We start from the raw sequence: 16,427 nt of genomic DNA, 5'->3' as shown, positions 1-16,427 counted from the left end.
TTGTTTTTGTTGCCTAACTATCTATGCTAATTTATACTTTCGGTCAAAAAGGGTTTTTGCTTGCCTAATTAATTTTGACAATTCAACTCGCCAGCCTTCAATTTATATTACTTTAATTCGTGTGGAGGGTTTTGGATGATAATTTTTCAAAACTTCATCCCAAATTCAACATACCAAATCCCTATGTTGACTTTGTATTGAAAAATGCCTATTATTAGTTCACGGCGAAAATAAAAATACTATATGAACAATTAATATAACCTTTTGCAATATTATTTCCCAATATATAGGGAATATGTTTGGTAGAGATCGAGGTCATATTTGCATTTCCCGATCGAGTAAATTGATCAGTGTAAACTAAAGCTCCTATCCCAGCAGATTTAGAGAAATTGATAGACTCTTATCTTATCTACTGAATTTGAACCTACAATATCTCCATGCACAGAGCTCAAAACTCAGTCAACAAACTCATGCATAGTGTAGTGCATTTAGGTTCTTCTAAGAAGAGGGAGACATTTGGAGCATCAATTAATTATTACCCAATTACTGTTTTCTCCCATTGAAATTGTCTTCTCCTATGCTTAGATTTGATTTCTCTAGGCTTTTTCCCATTAAATTAAGGGATATATTTTTCTTATGTTGTAGGAAAAAAGCTATCTCATGTTGTAGAAATAAAAGTATAAGTGAGATCCACAGTTAAGAGGAGAGAGAAAAAAGAGTGATAGGACCCAACCTCTTTTTGTGTGTGTAGAAAAGTTGTTTACCTCATGTAAAATGAGATAAACATAACCCTTAAATTAATCCGTTCAATAGAAGAGGTGTATGGCTTAAGCATTACATCTAGTTTGTCATTATTACGATTCAAACTCATGAAGAAAGCTGAACTTGTTAGAGGGGCGAAGCAATAGATGTTTATCTTATAGAGATGGTCAATGAAATAGTAACTAAAAAAATAACAATATAAACTACAACTGATCAGAGAGGTCACTGTAAGGTCTCAGGCAAGCTGAAAATCAAGAGAGGTATATGAGCTCGATTGTGGGAAACAAGTGAAGATTTTAATAGTGATTCAGCATGGAGCAATGAAAATGAGAAGTCAAAATATTCATAACATGAAGAAGACTCTCTTAACGTGGGAAGTGTAATGCATAACCGTTTTCCAGCCCTCCGGGCCTTAATTATTAAGGTTGTGCGACTTCTCACACATAAGGATTATACGTGTGTGAATACCCGGATAAAATCATTTGCCCAATCAAGATCAAAATCAATTGAATAGAAAAAGCCAATAGATTTAAGTATCACATTTAACTTCCATAACATTAATCAACTTAAAAAAGCAAATAAAAGTACAGCTAGATTCCAACACCCTATCCGACCCAGCCAAATCAAAGTTGTAGTCCTTTATGGCACACATGCTCTTTAACCTAACATCATATCATGGTCGTGACTTTGCTTCAATTTGCTACCTCCTCCTCGTGCCACACGGACCTATGATATGCAGACATTCACAGACCAAAATTCTATTTTTCCTTCTCATGACAACGATTTTTCCGGGGTCTTCCCTCAGTCATTTTCTCTCGAATTCCTTTTAAACCCCCTCGGACCACCTAAGACACTCTTCTTAATTTGGTATCTTTCGTCAATTAGTTTGTGACTTCATATAAATTCTCCCACAAAAATTCAAAGTAATATATAAATTTTCATTACGAGCAATCCATAGACGCTAATAATAATGGGTGATAACTCCTTCCCATCAAGCTCCGTAACTTGAAATTTTCCCTCAAATCATTGTGGAATTTGTATGGTAATTAATATTCTTCTCTAGAAGTTTATGTTAATGAAGTAACCAATATACGTACTTGTATCAAATACGCACGGAAAGAACAACGAATATTAATTGATCAGTTTAGTGACGTTGACACTGATTGAGCATCAAAACCTGTTTCTACCCACATTTACTGCCCACCTCAGACAATTTTGATTCCCAATATATCCAAAACAAAATTTCCAAGTTGAGGTTTGTTGATAAGCCACATCAGCTTTAGCCATTACTTTTTGGGATTTTGCATGCCTTTTTTTTTTTTTGTTGTTATAAAGTTATTCGGAGAACATATCGTTTGTCACAAAATGACGAACTTTCAAAACGTTACTTCTTTAATCATACTCTGGACTCATATAATGGTCCCTTCTAGTTATACAAAATAGGTCCAGCTCATAAATAAAAGGTTAAACTTCATACGTATATATCTCTAGAACCCTAATTCTCGTTTGTATGTTACTGTCCATATACATCACTCATTTGTCTCTTTACCTCTCATAATATATACAATGATCTGCCGCTACCTATAGTTGCCTTCCTCCATAGGCACATCATTTCCAACATTAATCTTTGATGCAGTAAGATCAAACAAATCCCACGTCACCTTTGGTTTCACAATTATGGAGAGCTTCTGGAACACACGTATATACGAGTCTATATGGTTGTCCCAATTAAAAAAAGCCAAAAATTAGATACTTGCTCGCATCAGCACCCTTCGGAGATGCATGTCTTTCCATATAAGCCTCTTCTTTAAAAAGATAGGCTATATGATCCATTTGTTCATTATTCTACTCTTTATTAGCTACTTTTTTATTCTAATTTGTGGGATTTGTTTTAGAAAAAAAAAAAAAAGTTATACTTGTTTAATAAAAAAATCAGTAGTTAGTATCAATGAATATATATAGGGTTCGCTTTTTCTGCAGTTACTACAGATAAGTTATTTGCAGTAAGTCCAATACGATGTTGTTTTGGGGCGGAAATCATGGTGTTTTTGTAATATTAATTTATTTCAGGGTTATTATAGTCTTTATAATTATAATTTTTTAATATTTCAATCTCAAAATGACGTCGTTTTGAGAATAAATGCAGATAACTAACTGCAGAAATATTTTTTTGATATATATATGCAACAAATTATAAAGTTAAATTCACTTATTTTAAATTCAGTAATTTAAAAATTCTTATTTTTTTGCTAAATTGCGCACATTCTATTCTCTAACTCTATTTTTTTAAAAGCAATAAAAAAATTTCGTGCTTAGGAAGAATTTCTGGCCGAACAATATTTGATAACACAATTTATTTCTATTCTCATTAAAATTAGTTTGTATTTTATAAATAGTGTATTTAATCAGAATAATATATTATATGACATGTGCATTTAATAAATGATATTCTAGGAAAAAAAATGTTTCTTATTTCTTTTTTCCTTTTTTTGGTAAGCAAATGTTTCTTATTTCTGTCAGTTTGTATTCTTGAACTATCAATTCATTTTCTGCAAAAAAGCAGGAAAAAAAATCCATTTTATCAAATACTATTTCAAATCATTTATATTCTCTAAACTAAAATAAAATAAAAAATATTTTTGAGAATTTTATCATACACAACCAAAACTTGAGGGAAACATAATTACTTGTCAAGCCTAAAATCTTATTTAAAGGCTTACTTTGTAATAAAATCTTTAAATGAGCCAACCAACCTATCTCTAAATAAGATAAGGAGCCTATATTTTTGTGTAAGTCAATGGGTCAAACCGTCAAAGTATATAAATAGGCCAACCAATATGTAATTTCAAGACATTATGGTGAAAATCTAATACGATAATAATAATAATAATAATATTTAAATATACTTAAATAGGTCAATATGTAACAATTAAAAGGCATTTTGCATAAACTAAAGCCTAAACGTTTTAGCAAGCAGGTTTTTAGAAACATATTGACTTAACTTATTTAGTAAGAGAAAAGTTATATTTACAAACTTTTTGTTTACAAACTACATTAAGAATAACCGGTCGTACTTCAATCAAGAATGTATGACCGGTCATACTTAGTATAATTTGTAAAAAAAAATTATAAACGGATCCTTCCTCATTTAGTAAATAGGCTTAGATCAGATTAAGCATTGTTCGAGATATTTTTATACCACCACTCTATGAAGTACCGACACTTCAAAAATCCTGACGTGTCATGTCCGACACTCCAACACGCAATATAGAAATTCAAAAAAGGTTCAAAGGTTGCGTTGCGTTGAATTTTTAGTTCCAGCTATTAGATTCGTTAAATTACGATTACCATTTTATTGAGTTTAATATAAATATTTGGGATATCATATGTTTCTTTGCAAAATTGATGAATGTTATAAGTTTAGTTTATTTTTTTGTTAAATTACTGAATATTAAATATAATATACATTACATAAATTAAAAATATTATTTAATTTCAAAATGTGTCCTAACGTGTCAAAATCTAACAGCTTTTAGAATTAACATGTCGGAGTGTCGTGTCGTATCACGTGTCCCGTGTCGGTATCGGTGCTACATAGCCACCACTGATAAGAATGGTATGGTAGAACCTAAAACTCTTTACAAATGATTCTTTTACCAATGGAGCGAATGATAAGCCAGATTAATAAATAGGCTAATATCATATTTAAACCTAAAATCTTAAGACAATAAGTCTATGAATTTTAATTTCACATTTATATTATCCCCACTTGGTTCATTTTTAATTTATGTGAGATTCATCGCTACTCACGTTTAATATTTCCTAGGCTTATTCATCAACTGCCAATCCTATCACGAAATTGTATATTATTGGTCATACTTCAAATGAGGCTTAACGCGAGATAGGCCAAGACCCCGATGGTTGCCTTATATATTCCACCTTGTTGAGATATATAGTCCCACATTGATTGGATGAGCAATTAATATGACCTTTATAAGGCCTTGGACACTCCCACCCCTTGAGCTAGCTTTTGGGGTGGTGACCTCAAGGTTCTTAACATGGTATCAAAGCCTCACCGTCCCCCGCTTTAAAAAGTGGAATTAAAAAAAAAAAAAAAAAACACAAAAAGGTAAACCAAAAATGGGCCTGTGCAATTTCCACCCTTCTAGCCTAAAGGGCTCTTGCGTGAGGGGGCGTGTTGAGATATATAGTCCCACATTGATTGGATGGACAATTAATATGACCTTTATAAGGTCTTGGACACTCTCACCCCTTGAGTTAGCTTTTGGGGTGGTGACCTCAAGATTCTTAACACACCTCTCACTGCCCATTAAAGGAAAAATTCAATCATCTTTTTTATACATGGCTTAGTTTAATTAAATTCACATTACTTTTTTCTTTTTGAAACCAGCTTAAATTCTCTACGCACGTTACTCATGCATTAAGCATATGCCCTTAAATTTCATACAATATTTTTGTTGTTTCAAATAGTTTTTATTTCACTTTTTTATTTTTTATTTTTATTTTACCTACTTCAACAATCATAGCTTTAACCATTATGTTTGGTACTTAACAGTAAAAAGGGGGATTTTATTGAAAAATAAAGTTTCTCACATGTCCACGTCGGCAAAGTATGTGGATAACATTAGCTCTGATACCATATTGAAATATCTCATGTATCAGAACCACTAGGGTTAGCCTAGTGGTGTGGGGTGTGTGTGTTAAGAGTATGTGTAGTGTAGGGTGTAGTGTTCAATTCATTGTAACCTCCAAAAAAAAATATATATATATATATCTCATGTATTAAGAATGAATTCAACTCAAAAATTGATTACAAGCTGATGATACAATATTTCTTTAAACAGACGACTGAGCTTAACGAAGTGCGCAACTAAACTGATATAGAGGAAATAGAAAAACTAATTCACAACTATCTGTAGTTAGCCAGGTACACACTTTGCTGACGTGGACGTGTGAGAAACTTTATTCTCCAATAAATTTCGCTCTAAAGTCTATTGTTTTTATATTTTTCAAGTGTCATCTATTTTAATCAAAGCTTGGGCATCTTGAGTATTATAGGATGATGTCCCCGGCTAGGTATATGAATTTATTCTCCATTCTACTAGGATCGAGTTTAGAAAACGACAGAAAATCTGATTGGACTTAAGAAGTTATAGTGTAGATGAATGAATGCGTATAATTCAGATATAAACGACAATTTTTCAAAAACTGGGAGAAGAAAAGAAGGGTGAGGAATTTTGTGATGTAAAGGAATAAGATTAAAGCTAAAGTAGAATGATTTGTTTGCATATCAATTTGTAGGTTTACGCCTAACTTTGATTAAAAATGATAGAATGAGGAATTATACAATTTATTTTTTGGATAAATCATATGTATTTTTTATGGAAGGTAATCCTACTCGGGTTGAAAACATATACATTATGGTAGGAATAGCTCTCCTAATTTTATTTTATTTTGTATTTATAAGAATTTAAACCCAATATCTTTCTTAAACCGAATCAAACATTTATCATTTGAACTAACTATACGGAAATATACAATGATTTAGAGAATAAAGTACTAAACATAAAGAATGTTGGATCAATTCTCCCGTAGGCCATTTTGAGTTGTCATATTCCTTTTTTAACTAACAAAGAAAAAAGGACAAATTTCTGATTAAAGTATCAAAATTCATATGCAGATGAGGATTTGATCGCTTAATTTGATATCTTCGCCTTTATACGGGGTGGTGAATGTAATTATGCTTGTGCTCCTAATTATTCCATTTTGCGTATGCCAGTTTTGGAGAACCACCCTACATCGTTTATACGTCCCTTTTTTTTTTAATAAAAAAGGTCTAGAGTTTGTGCCAACGAGGGCTGGAAGATAAATTTTAAAAACATTTCAGAAAAAATTAAAATTGTAGAAGAGATATGTATAATTAATTTAAATAAAATTTTAACAGTATATACTAAAATTAAAAATATTTAAAATGTTATATGCAATTCTTTAACAGATAATAGAATGAGAAATTAAGCACTTTTAGAAAAATAAACTAGAGTACAGTAGAAAAATAAATTTGTAACAGGTTCAGATGTATTTATCATAGACTAGAGTAGGACTAAAAATGAGTCGAGCCACCTTTCAAGTTCTTTGCAACTCGATTTGTTAACAATTCAACAACTCAAATACTTAACCTAATGAGGTGAGTTTAAACTTTATAATTTTGGCTTATTTGACAAATGAGTGAAACTTGAACTTTCATATATTTAGTTCAGTAGTTTGTACGCTTGCTTACACTAGGTCTAAATCTTAGTAATAGTATAATTATATCCTTTAATAATTTTTATATCGATGTTAAATTTTATTAATGCAGCTGTTAGATTAAAAGCTTTCATGAAGTCGATTGAGTTTCACGAGTTCATATAATTAAAAAGAAAAAAAAAACTAATTGATAATTTATCACATTATTCTAACGTATATTATGCATTTCAAAATATAAGTAATCATTGATTATTAGATTACGTTGCTATGAAGGTTAAACATATCTAAAACATATTTGCAGCAATCTCAAAATAATATTACATGATTCAATAATTTGATTGGTTAATTTCACATTTTAAAAAAAAGTTATTAATCGGTTAAGTGTCAAGACTTACACCTATGCGTACACATAATGATTTAAAATTTATTATGCGTTTATATACATACATATTTGTTTTACCTTTTATATTATCAAGTACTTATATTCAACAAATTAATTTTTTTTTTCTTTCAAAGAGGGAGGGCCGCAATCAAGTTCAACAGAGCATAATCAAATTAAAACTTGAATAGCTTTCAATTCATATACAGTCCAATCAAATTGGCCCACAATCAATGAAGCCCAATAACTAACGTTTATCTTGACACAACTGAAAAATAATTTGTAAGAGCTGGCAAGTAATGCTTTCATTCACTGATGAAGGATATTCTCACTAGCAAAGTTTTTCACTACCAACTTACTACCTATCTAATCACCATTGGATCAAAGAGAAAGAATGCTAAAAAAAATTTGAAGAGAGAGAAAATACTAATCCAATGGTGATTAGATAAGTAATAAGTTGGTAATGAAAAAATTTAGTAGTAAGAATATCTCTCCTCTTGGTTCATAGATAAACACATGATACTACAGGAATGTAATGTTATGAAGTGCCAAGATTCATAACTGTCTCAACGGATCATGAACATCACTGAAGCTTATAAGCTTCAGCCAAATCCTTTTCAATTTTCAGAATCTTTTTTTCATTGCCACGGAACAAAAATGAGGCTAATATTTACAACGTCCAGGTTTGCACACAAAAATACAATCTGGAAGTATAATTTCATGAATCACATGATATCCCGTAATGTGAATGCAATGTGAAGATCCATACCCATACTGCCATACCCAGAGGCGGATCCACTTACGGGAGAAGAGGGGCAAGTGCCCACCCTTAAATATGATGTAAAAAATAAAAATATTTTTTTTCTTAAAATTCAAGTTTTTCCAATTTAATTTTGAGGTAGGATATTATAACAATCAATTAGGTTACTACAAATGTTACTACCAATCAAATTTCAATTTTACCGTTAGAACAATTATGCTGATCCAACGGTTATATTTATTTTCATCTTTGTATGGTTATGATTCCCATATTTAATACTTTATATTTATTTTCACCTTTGTATGGTTATGATTTTCTATAGTTAATGCTTTTACATTAAATATGGGGATCATAACCTTATAAAGATGAAAATAAATATAACCGTTGGATCAACTAATTGATCTAACGGTGAAATTGATTGGTAGTAACCCTAGTTGGTTGTTACAATATCCTACATCTTTAATTTCCCTCATTCTAATTTATTTTCAGGTGAGTTTTTTTTCTCATCTACCTTCATTATCCAAACCTAATCTAGATCTAAATCTAAACCAGATCGAACCAGCCGGCACATGCTCGTAAATCACGTTCAAGATCAGACCTTATTGAGTGCCCACCCTTCGTTATTTTTCTGGATCCGCCACTGGCCATACCCACAATAATATAAAGCATTCACCGGTAAAACAGATATAATCTTAGAACCTTGCAATAATCCTATCCTCAAACTGATTTCAGATATCACAGACACTACAAAATGAAGTAGATGTCGCTATGCAATATGATCATGGACAATTAGCTTAAAGAACCAAACCTGTAAGGTTTAGATTTCATTCACCTGATGATTTTTAAGCTGAGAATCAAAATACAACCGCGGGGGGGATCAATTAAGGGATGGAATTGCAGCAATCAAAAAGCAAAAAAGGTGGTGAAGGTACCAGTGAACTGGACCTACTTATGGAATTGATTACAATGTTCCAACATGAGCACACATCTACAGTAGTAAACCATACCTGGATATCGAGGAAAAATGTACAACCACTTGCAGCACCCCCTCAAAAGAAATTTTTAGGAAGAACTTTTTTCTTTTGGCAAAAGTTAAAGCACGATCCTCTTGTTTTGCTATTTGCAGTTTACTTCATTAGCACAATTGTTAAGACCACATCAAGCCAAGTAGTTGAACAAATTTGCATTATCTTTGTCTCTTTCCAAGTAGTCTCCACTCCAGAAATCAAATCATCAATCCGCCATCAGGCTGGGCAATAACATTGCATATAAAATATTCAGGATTCAAGAGTGAAAAACAGACACGCAATATTATGTTAGGAAAGTGGTCAGACATGAACCTTGAGCATGAAACACAACAGCTCAACACACTCCATAATACGCATAATTGAAGCATCGATAGCATATCTTCTGTTCCTGTCAACATCCGTAATTACTTTTTTCTTCTCATCCACAGGAGGAAGATGAATCTACACGAAAAATGTGTCTCAATTCCATCAAAAGTCAGTAAATAGAACAGAGATTTAGATGACCAAACAAACAGAAAAAGAGTAAAACATTATTTTTTAATAAAATTAGACCTTTATCCTCCTCATTTTGTCAGTAAATTTTGAATTAAATTCAAAATTATCAGTGGATGAAATCGTTTGTGTTTGGTTCCTTGTTAACAATCAAGGAGTGGGACAGTCTAACAACATCATATTCTTATAAGTTTAACTGAGTCATTATATTTAAATAAATCAGTCTATCTGAAGAATTAAAAAGCAGCAATACCGAAGCCTAAAGAAAAATGAGACAATATTGGGTCAGTAGAGAGAATTCCATACAAGAATTCGTGGACATCCCAAAAGTGAAAAAATGAACGAGCGAGGGCATGACAAACATATGATTACAGATAAGAAGCAGGGGGGAAACAGATTTTGGTTCAGAAAGTTATAAACTATAGACCAAAATCTTCAAAATCCAAATTAAGCAGTATCAAACAATAAGCACCATATATTAGATTGTTCATATCAAGAAGATTCAGGTGATCGTTTCTGCTGGAAGATTGAGATATTTGTAACTAGGCAAGAAGCCAGTAGTCAGAACTGTAACTGTCAAGTCTATTCAACCAAAAAAAGATTAAACAGAGTCTTCCACTAATTATTTTCCTTTCAAATAATTATTCCTCAACTCAGAAAATTACACCGATCCTCAGTCATAAAATAATAAGCAGGAACCGCAGAAAATTCTGACAATTCAAAGCAATCTCATAGACAAAAAGAGTAGATATAAATAAATTATACAAAAAGCACAAAAACCTCGTAGGAAAATAAATATAATGTAATTGAGAGGGGGAATGCAATATAACCAAGTTCATAATGTTCCAAGATGAATCGGAAGCAATAATCAATCTGAGAGTCACCCAGGTTACATAATGATGAGCATAACACCATACAACAATTACCCAATTACCAAAACCCCAGGATTAGGGGGGAAGTGAAACAAAATAAGAAACTCAAAGCTCATCCTCCATCCTCAAGTACTCCCCAATATCACCCTGGTGCAGCACGACGATAGCGTTGGGATCCAACTTCCTACAATCCTGAGTGGACTTGGCGGCGATACCAAAACCCAGAGGAACATCGGACATGGAAAACACGACAACCCCATCACCGGAAGCGATGTTGTCGGTGATCCTACCCAAGGCACTCTTCAAGACGTGGTTGCCGTACAAGAAGGACATCTCGGACTGTGGTTTGAGCCACACCTTGTGCTTGGCATTGGCGGCTAGCAAGTTGAGGGCTTGAACGGTGAGGTGGAAACTGCCACCGTGTGTGTATTTGCCGATGCACGTGCCGAGGGAAACGAGGTTGGTGCGAGCGATGTTAGTGGCTCGCTTCACCAACGAGTCGCTCGTGTAGAAGATCTTGTTCTTGTGGAGACGGAAACAGTAGCGACCAGGGTTCGAATCGGGGCCTTCGTGAGAGGGGTTTTCAACGATGTTCTTCAGGTTGTTGCCCACGAATTTGAACAGCTTCTCGAACACTGCACTCGTCTCCTTCTCGTCCAAAGGTCTCATCTTTTTTTTCTTCCGCCTCTTCCTCTTTTTAGGGTTTATCAGACACAGACAGAGAGAGATGAGTTTGCAACTGCAATTAGGGTTTTTCGTTTTCTTGTTATTTTATTGGCTTTGGCTTTGGTTTTGGAAGGAAAAACAAAAAAAGAATGGTCCTGATTAAGATTAAAGAAGGGGGGGAAAACACACACACACACACCCGCCATCGTGTAAATGACTTCGGGCTTATTGGGCTTATTGGGCTTTATAGGGTTCAGGATAAATAGCATCCTCTTTCTTATTTGTTCCATGTTGTCTTCCCACGAAATCAAGTTTAAGGATCACGTGTTCAAAACAAATAATCTAGCCATAACAAATCAAGCTTGATCCTAGGAGATAAGAAGTATGTTAATTGGAGATTTATTTTATGGCAGCATCACTTTAGTTATTTTAGCTGCTCCTTACAAAAAAACAATGCACTGACATTGAAAATAAAATAAACCATGACTTCAACAATTGAAAAAAATGGTACAATTGAAAATTTTAAAAATAATAAACCATGACTTCAGCTTGGTGTTAAAAACATATTCTCAAAAATACTACATTCGTCATGGATGATGGATATTATTTTCTGATTAACCTCCGGCGTAGTGTGATTTGTAATGGGTAATGGCAAAAGATCGCATATGAATATTCTAGTTATTTGTGTGGAATCATAAATTTAAACCATAATATTATTTATTAGAAAAATTAAACTCCCACAATGTTGAAACTAAAACTTCAGAAATGTGATCTGTCCCTTAGTAGTTAGTATTGCCACTGGACGACCAAGTCTATCTTGGAAGCAATCATGCAACTTATCCTTCTAATATCTTGTCATGAAGTATTAAGTTTAGGTAATTAATTTGAGCATCCGAACAATTCATATTTGTGATTAATCACCAATTCATTATCCATTGACTTTCGTTCACCAACCACCCGTCGTTTACATGAAAGATAAACTATGCTAGTTGCCATCCAAAAAAAATAAATTTAATTTGGACACATTATTAAAATAGGATCAAATTATTTTACATGGGCGTAAATTATACTTTTAATCTTGACTATGAATTTTATTTATGTTCTAAGGATATAAGCAGATCAATGATTAAGTTTAGGTGTAATACATTTTATTCTTATATTAGTATAAAAATAATCTACGCCATAGGAGTCTCAGTGCAATAATAAAAACTATTGTTCCATAATTTGCACTAGCATTAGCTTTCTTTCTATTCTACCTTAATTTGGCGGAATTTAAACATCAAATATCGTCTGAATAAATTTGGTAAAAGTTTTGAACCCAAAAAAGCTAAATTTCAAGATAAAATAAACAAGATAATTTTTTTTATTTAAAAAAAGTTAAAATGACTATTTTTAACCACTTAAATTCTGTCCAAAGAGTGTGGTTGTATGCTTTAAATGACACAACTTATATCTTTTCACTCTTGGATCCACACCTTTATTTTTTTTTGTCAATTCTCTCTTCTCCTTTATTTATTTCTTTCTCTCTCTTTAAATGAGAGAACTTTAAATCCTTTAAAATTATTATAGTGTTGCTACTAGCGCAACCAGATTAATGCTTGCACTCTACATTTAACCAAATAAATTTGACTATTTTAACTGAAAATAGATGTTCGTATCGTCATCGAGGACTCACTCAAAACATCTAACAGTGCCAAATTATAATCAAAGTTAGGTCCATCTTCCATCCAAAATGTATTGGGCATAATTGCGTTCACTAACAAAAATATCACGCAGCTTATCAAAAAAAGAAGAAGAATATATCAGGCTAGCGTTGTTCAAGTGAAAAAATTATCCATGTCTTATCAAAACATGATATCACATCCTTGTTCCTCTGGCTATAGAGATCAGATGCTGTAATTCCAAAAGAAATAAAGTAGAAGTAGAGAGTTGTAAAGCATATAATACCAGTTAATTACATAGTCTTAAATAGAACAAACACAAAAAAACAAACTTCTAGTCTTGTACCCCCCGATTATCATAAACCAGAAAAGTAACGGCGTAAACTGCAACAGCATATTCTATATACTATAGGTTTACAAGACCAAACTACCCCAAAGAAAAAAGAAAAAAGAAAATTAAAAATCAAATCCACCACCAGCATCATCGAAACCGGCATCATAGCCAGCATCATAGCCACCTCCATCAGATATCATGTCCCCAATCAGAAGCCCACCCACCGCTCCACCAAGCAAACCCGCTCCCAATCCCATTCCAAATTTGTTCTTTCCCGGTCTCTGACCCTGAGGAGGGTACCCGTACCCGCCTTGTTGAGGATAACCGTACCCGGCTTGAGGAGGATACCCGTACCCGGGTTGTGCCGGGTACCCATAACCCTGTTGAGCCTGTGGATACTGTGGCGGCGGCGGGTACCCATATCCGGCAGCATATTGTTGCGGCGGGGGAGGATATCCGCCTGGGTACGGCGCAGCATATGTCGCCGATGTGGATCCCATCGCCGGAGGAGGATAAGCCGTGACCGGCTCCGCCTTGGGCACCGCCGAGACCGGCGGCGCCTTCACCGGAGCTGCGACTTTTTCTCCGATTTTGTATGAGAGATTCAAGGCCCCCTTAGGCTTACCGGATGGTCTTCTGACCTGGTAACTGACGTGCTGGAAGGATTTTCCGTCGCCGGTTTGGTCGAGCAGCTCCTTGACGGGGATGTGAACCTGGCCGATGTCCTTGTCGGCGCCGAGAGTGCGCTGGCACCGGAGATTGATTTCGAGGGTCAACCGATTCTGGCGAGCGAGCGATTCGTTGACGGTGAATTTGATGGGGAAATTCCAGGTAGGGTTGGCGCCGCCGTCTCGGTCGACGGGGGTCTTGGTCTTTTGATGGTGGAGTTGATCGCCGGAGAGTGAAACGACGGCGTAGACGTCCATCTTGGAGAAGAGATTAACATCTTTGAGATCTTTCGCTGATGTGAGGTTGAGTTCCAAGGTTCTGTATTCCATGATGCTATGGACTGTGTTTATGGAATTGGTAATGTTAGGGTTTCGAACAAATTATCTTGAAGTAAGAAGAAACAATGCAAGTTGACCATCAATAGCGTTGAATTTATATATAACCGCAACCGCACGCGGAATGAATTAAAGGCCCAATTGGAAAGCGAGTACAAAGGAACCTTCCAACCTTTGATATTGACGCGCTACTGTTTGTTACTTCGTCATTATCATGTTTCTTAAAGGCGGGGCACTAAACAAATTAATATTGATTTACTTACCTATTTACCCTGCTAATCAACGAGTTAAATAATTTTATATTGGTAAATTTATTAAATAATATGATGATATATTGTTAATAACATAACAAATTATACTGATATTATACGTAAATTAATATTAGTACTTTTTTTATTTTTTGTTTGCAGATATTAGTATAATACTAAAGAGGAAACAGTAGCGTGAAGTGATATAGTTGATTCTGAAAAATCCGTTGCGCTTGACCAAGTTATGTGTCTTGCGTTTGCGTATGGGCGCCGCATTGTATGTGCAAAGGGGAATCGGTCCGCTGGCACGCTGCACGCCGCTTAATATGCTATTTACGCGAATAAAAGAAAATTGAAATTTTGACTTATCTTTTTTGCCCTTTTTTTCTGTTTTTTTAAATTACAAACGAAAGTAGCATGTTTCCACGAAGTTGTAGTTATTTTTTTATAAATTTGAGATAAATTATGTATATAAATTTTATTTTATATTTGATATTTTTAAAACAAATAAAACATATGATTAAAAAATAATACATTTGTTTTAAATAAAATATACTCAAGGAATAAAGACTGAGGTGGTACTCTACCATCAGAAGGCCAGGGTGATTCAATTGAAAATTGCATATAGGAGTGTTTACGGTCTATAATGGATTCACTCTTAAAGTAAAAATCATTCGATCCAATTTTTTGAATTTTTTTGTTTTATTATGTAATTATTTATTTGGTTTGAATTTTTTTTAAATTCGATTCTATTCAATTTTTTTCGGTTTGGATTAGATTGGTTTTTAATTTTTTGAAAAGCCTAAAATTTGTTTCATGATTATTATACAAATAACATATTTTTTGTATATATTGACTTTGTAAAGTTTTTTTTATTTTAATACAAAAATATCAGTAAATGATAATATAGGTTTTTTTTTTTGACAATGAGATATGAAGCTCTACACAGATAAAATTTTGCTAATGGGATGTAGCTAGATTTTTTCTTGAGTTTAGTTAATGGGTTAATAAGTCTTGGGTTTAGAATTTTTTTAAGTATGATTGGAGAAAGACTCAATTAGGTAGAAAAGAATTAATATATTGAATCGGTTTGGATTGGATCGGATCGAATCCAATTAAAATTTACTTTTTTATCAGTTTTTAATTTTTAATTTATTCGATTATCGATTTTTTTAGTTGAGTCACCGGGTTTGAATAGGTTTGGATCACCACTAATTGCATATTTGTTGGTAATAAACCGTCAGATTAGTCGGCGTTCGTTTTGCAATCGGATATTACACAATTTATAAAAAAAAAAATAATAATCCCATGTACTCATTATTTTCTTTTAAAATAAAAGAAATCGCTTACCGGAAAAAAAAAATCAAACTGACAGAAAGGAAAAAAAAATTAGAGAAGGGAAATTTGTATATCTAATAATTTCATTTGGCAATTGGATTTCAATGCAAAAAAGATCTAACGGTTACATCTAGACAGCACTAGAAGCAGCAGACGATTCCTTCTGGTTCTATTATTATTTGTCTATTTTTATATGACAAAAATAGAGTCTTTATTATAAGATATTTATATTATTTTTATCTAATATGTGATTCCATGGTTGAAGAACATTTTTATCTTTTTATTGTTTTATAATTTATTTATTGTTTATTTCTTTGTTAAATTTTAATTTTTCATTTTAATAACAGTTTTAAAATTAATTGAAAATATATATTATATTTAAATTAATTAATAAATTATTATTATAATTTTCATTAGTTATCTTAAAGGCTTAAACCTAAATCTTAAAAATACATACATTTCCGACATGGTAACCCGTTAAATCATCTAATCCATCGCAGAAGAGTTGAGCGTGACTTATTGTCGACCTTAAAGGATCTGCAAGACAATTATTTTGTTCTCTGACAGAAAAATTTTTGAAAAAAAAAAATATGTTTAATAGTATATTTTATTTTTATTT

The 16,427-nt window shown here is 33.0% G+C and overlaps 2 protein-coding genes across 2 annotated transcripts; both read right to left on the bottom strand.

Annotated features, from left to right (window-relative positions):
- Positions 1-9,002: 9,002 nt before the first annotated feature.
- Positions 9,003-11,374, bottom strand: LOC133294520 (uncharacterized). The gene is made up of 2 exons (XM_061493205.1): positions 9,506-11,374; positions 9,003-9,414 (listed from the first exon to the last, which is right to left on the bottom strand). Exon 1 carries the CDS (start codon positions 11,224-11,226, stop codon positions 10,663-10,665), a length of 564 nt encoding a protein of 187 aa, XP_061349189.1. The 5' UTR covers positions 11,227-11,374; the 3' UTR covers positions 9,003-9,414; positions 9,506-10,662.
- Positions 11,375-13,072: 1,698 nt separating this feature from the next.
- On the bottom strand, positions 13,073-14,285 carry LOC133294511 (protein SRC2-like). The gene has a single exon (XM_061493194.1). The coding sequence runs from the start codon at positions 14,214-14,216 to the stop codon at positions 13,341-13,343; it is 876 nt and encodes a 291-aa protein (XP_061349178.1). The 5' UTR covers positions 14,217-14,285; the 3' UTR covers positions 13,073-13,340.
- Between the last annotated feature and the right edge of the window lie 2,142 nt (positions 14,286-16,427).

Source organism: Gastrolobium bilobum, unplaced genomic scaffold (assembly GCF_033153095.1).
Source record: "Gastrolobium bilobum isolate Gb01-03AN ecotype WA unplaced genomic scaffold, APGP_CSIRO_Gbil_v1 utg5188, whole genome shotgun sequence".
NCBI lineage: Eukaryota > Viridiplantae > Streptophyta > Magnoliopsida > Fabales > Fabaceae > Gastrolobium > Gastrolobium bilobum.
The sequence above is the reverse complement of the archived record's forward strand: the minus strand, read 5'-3'. Positions and strand labels throughout refer to the sequence as shown.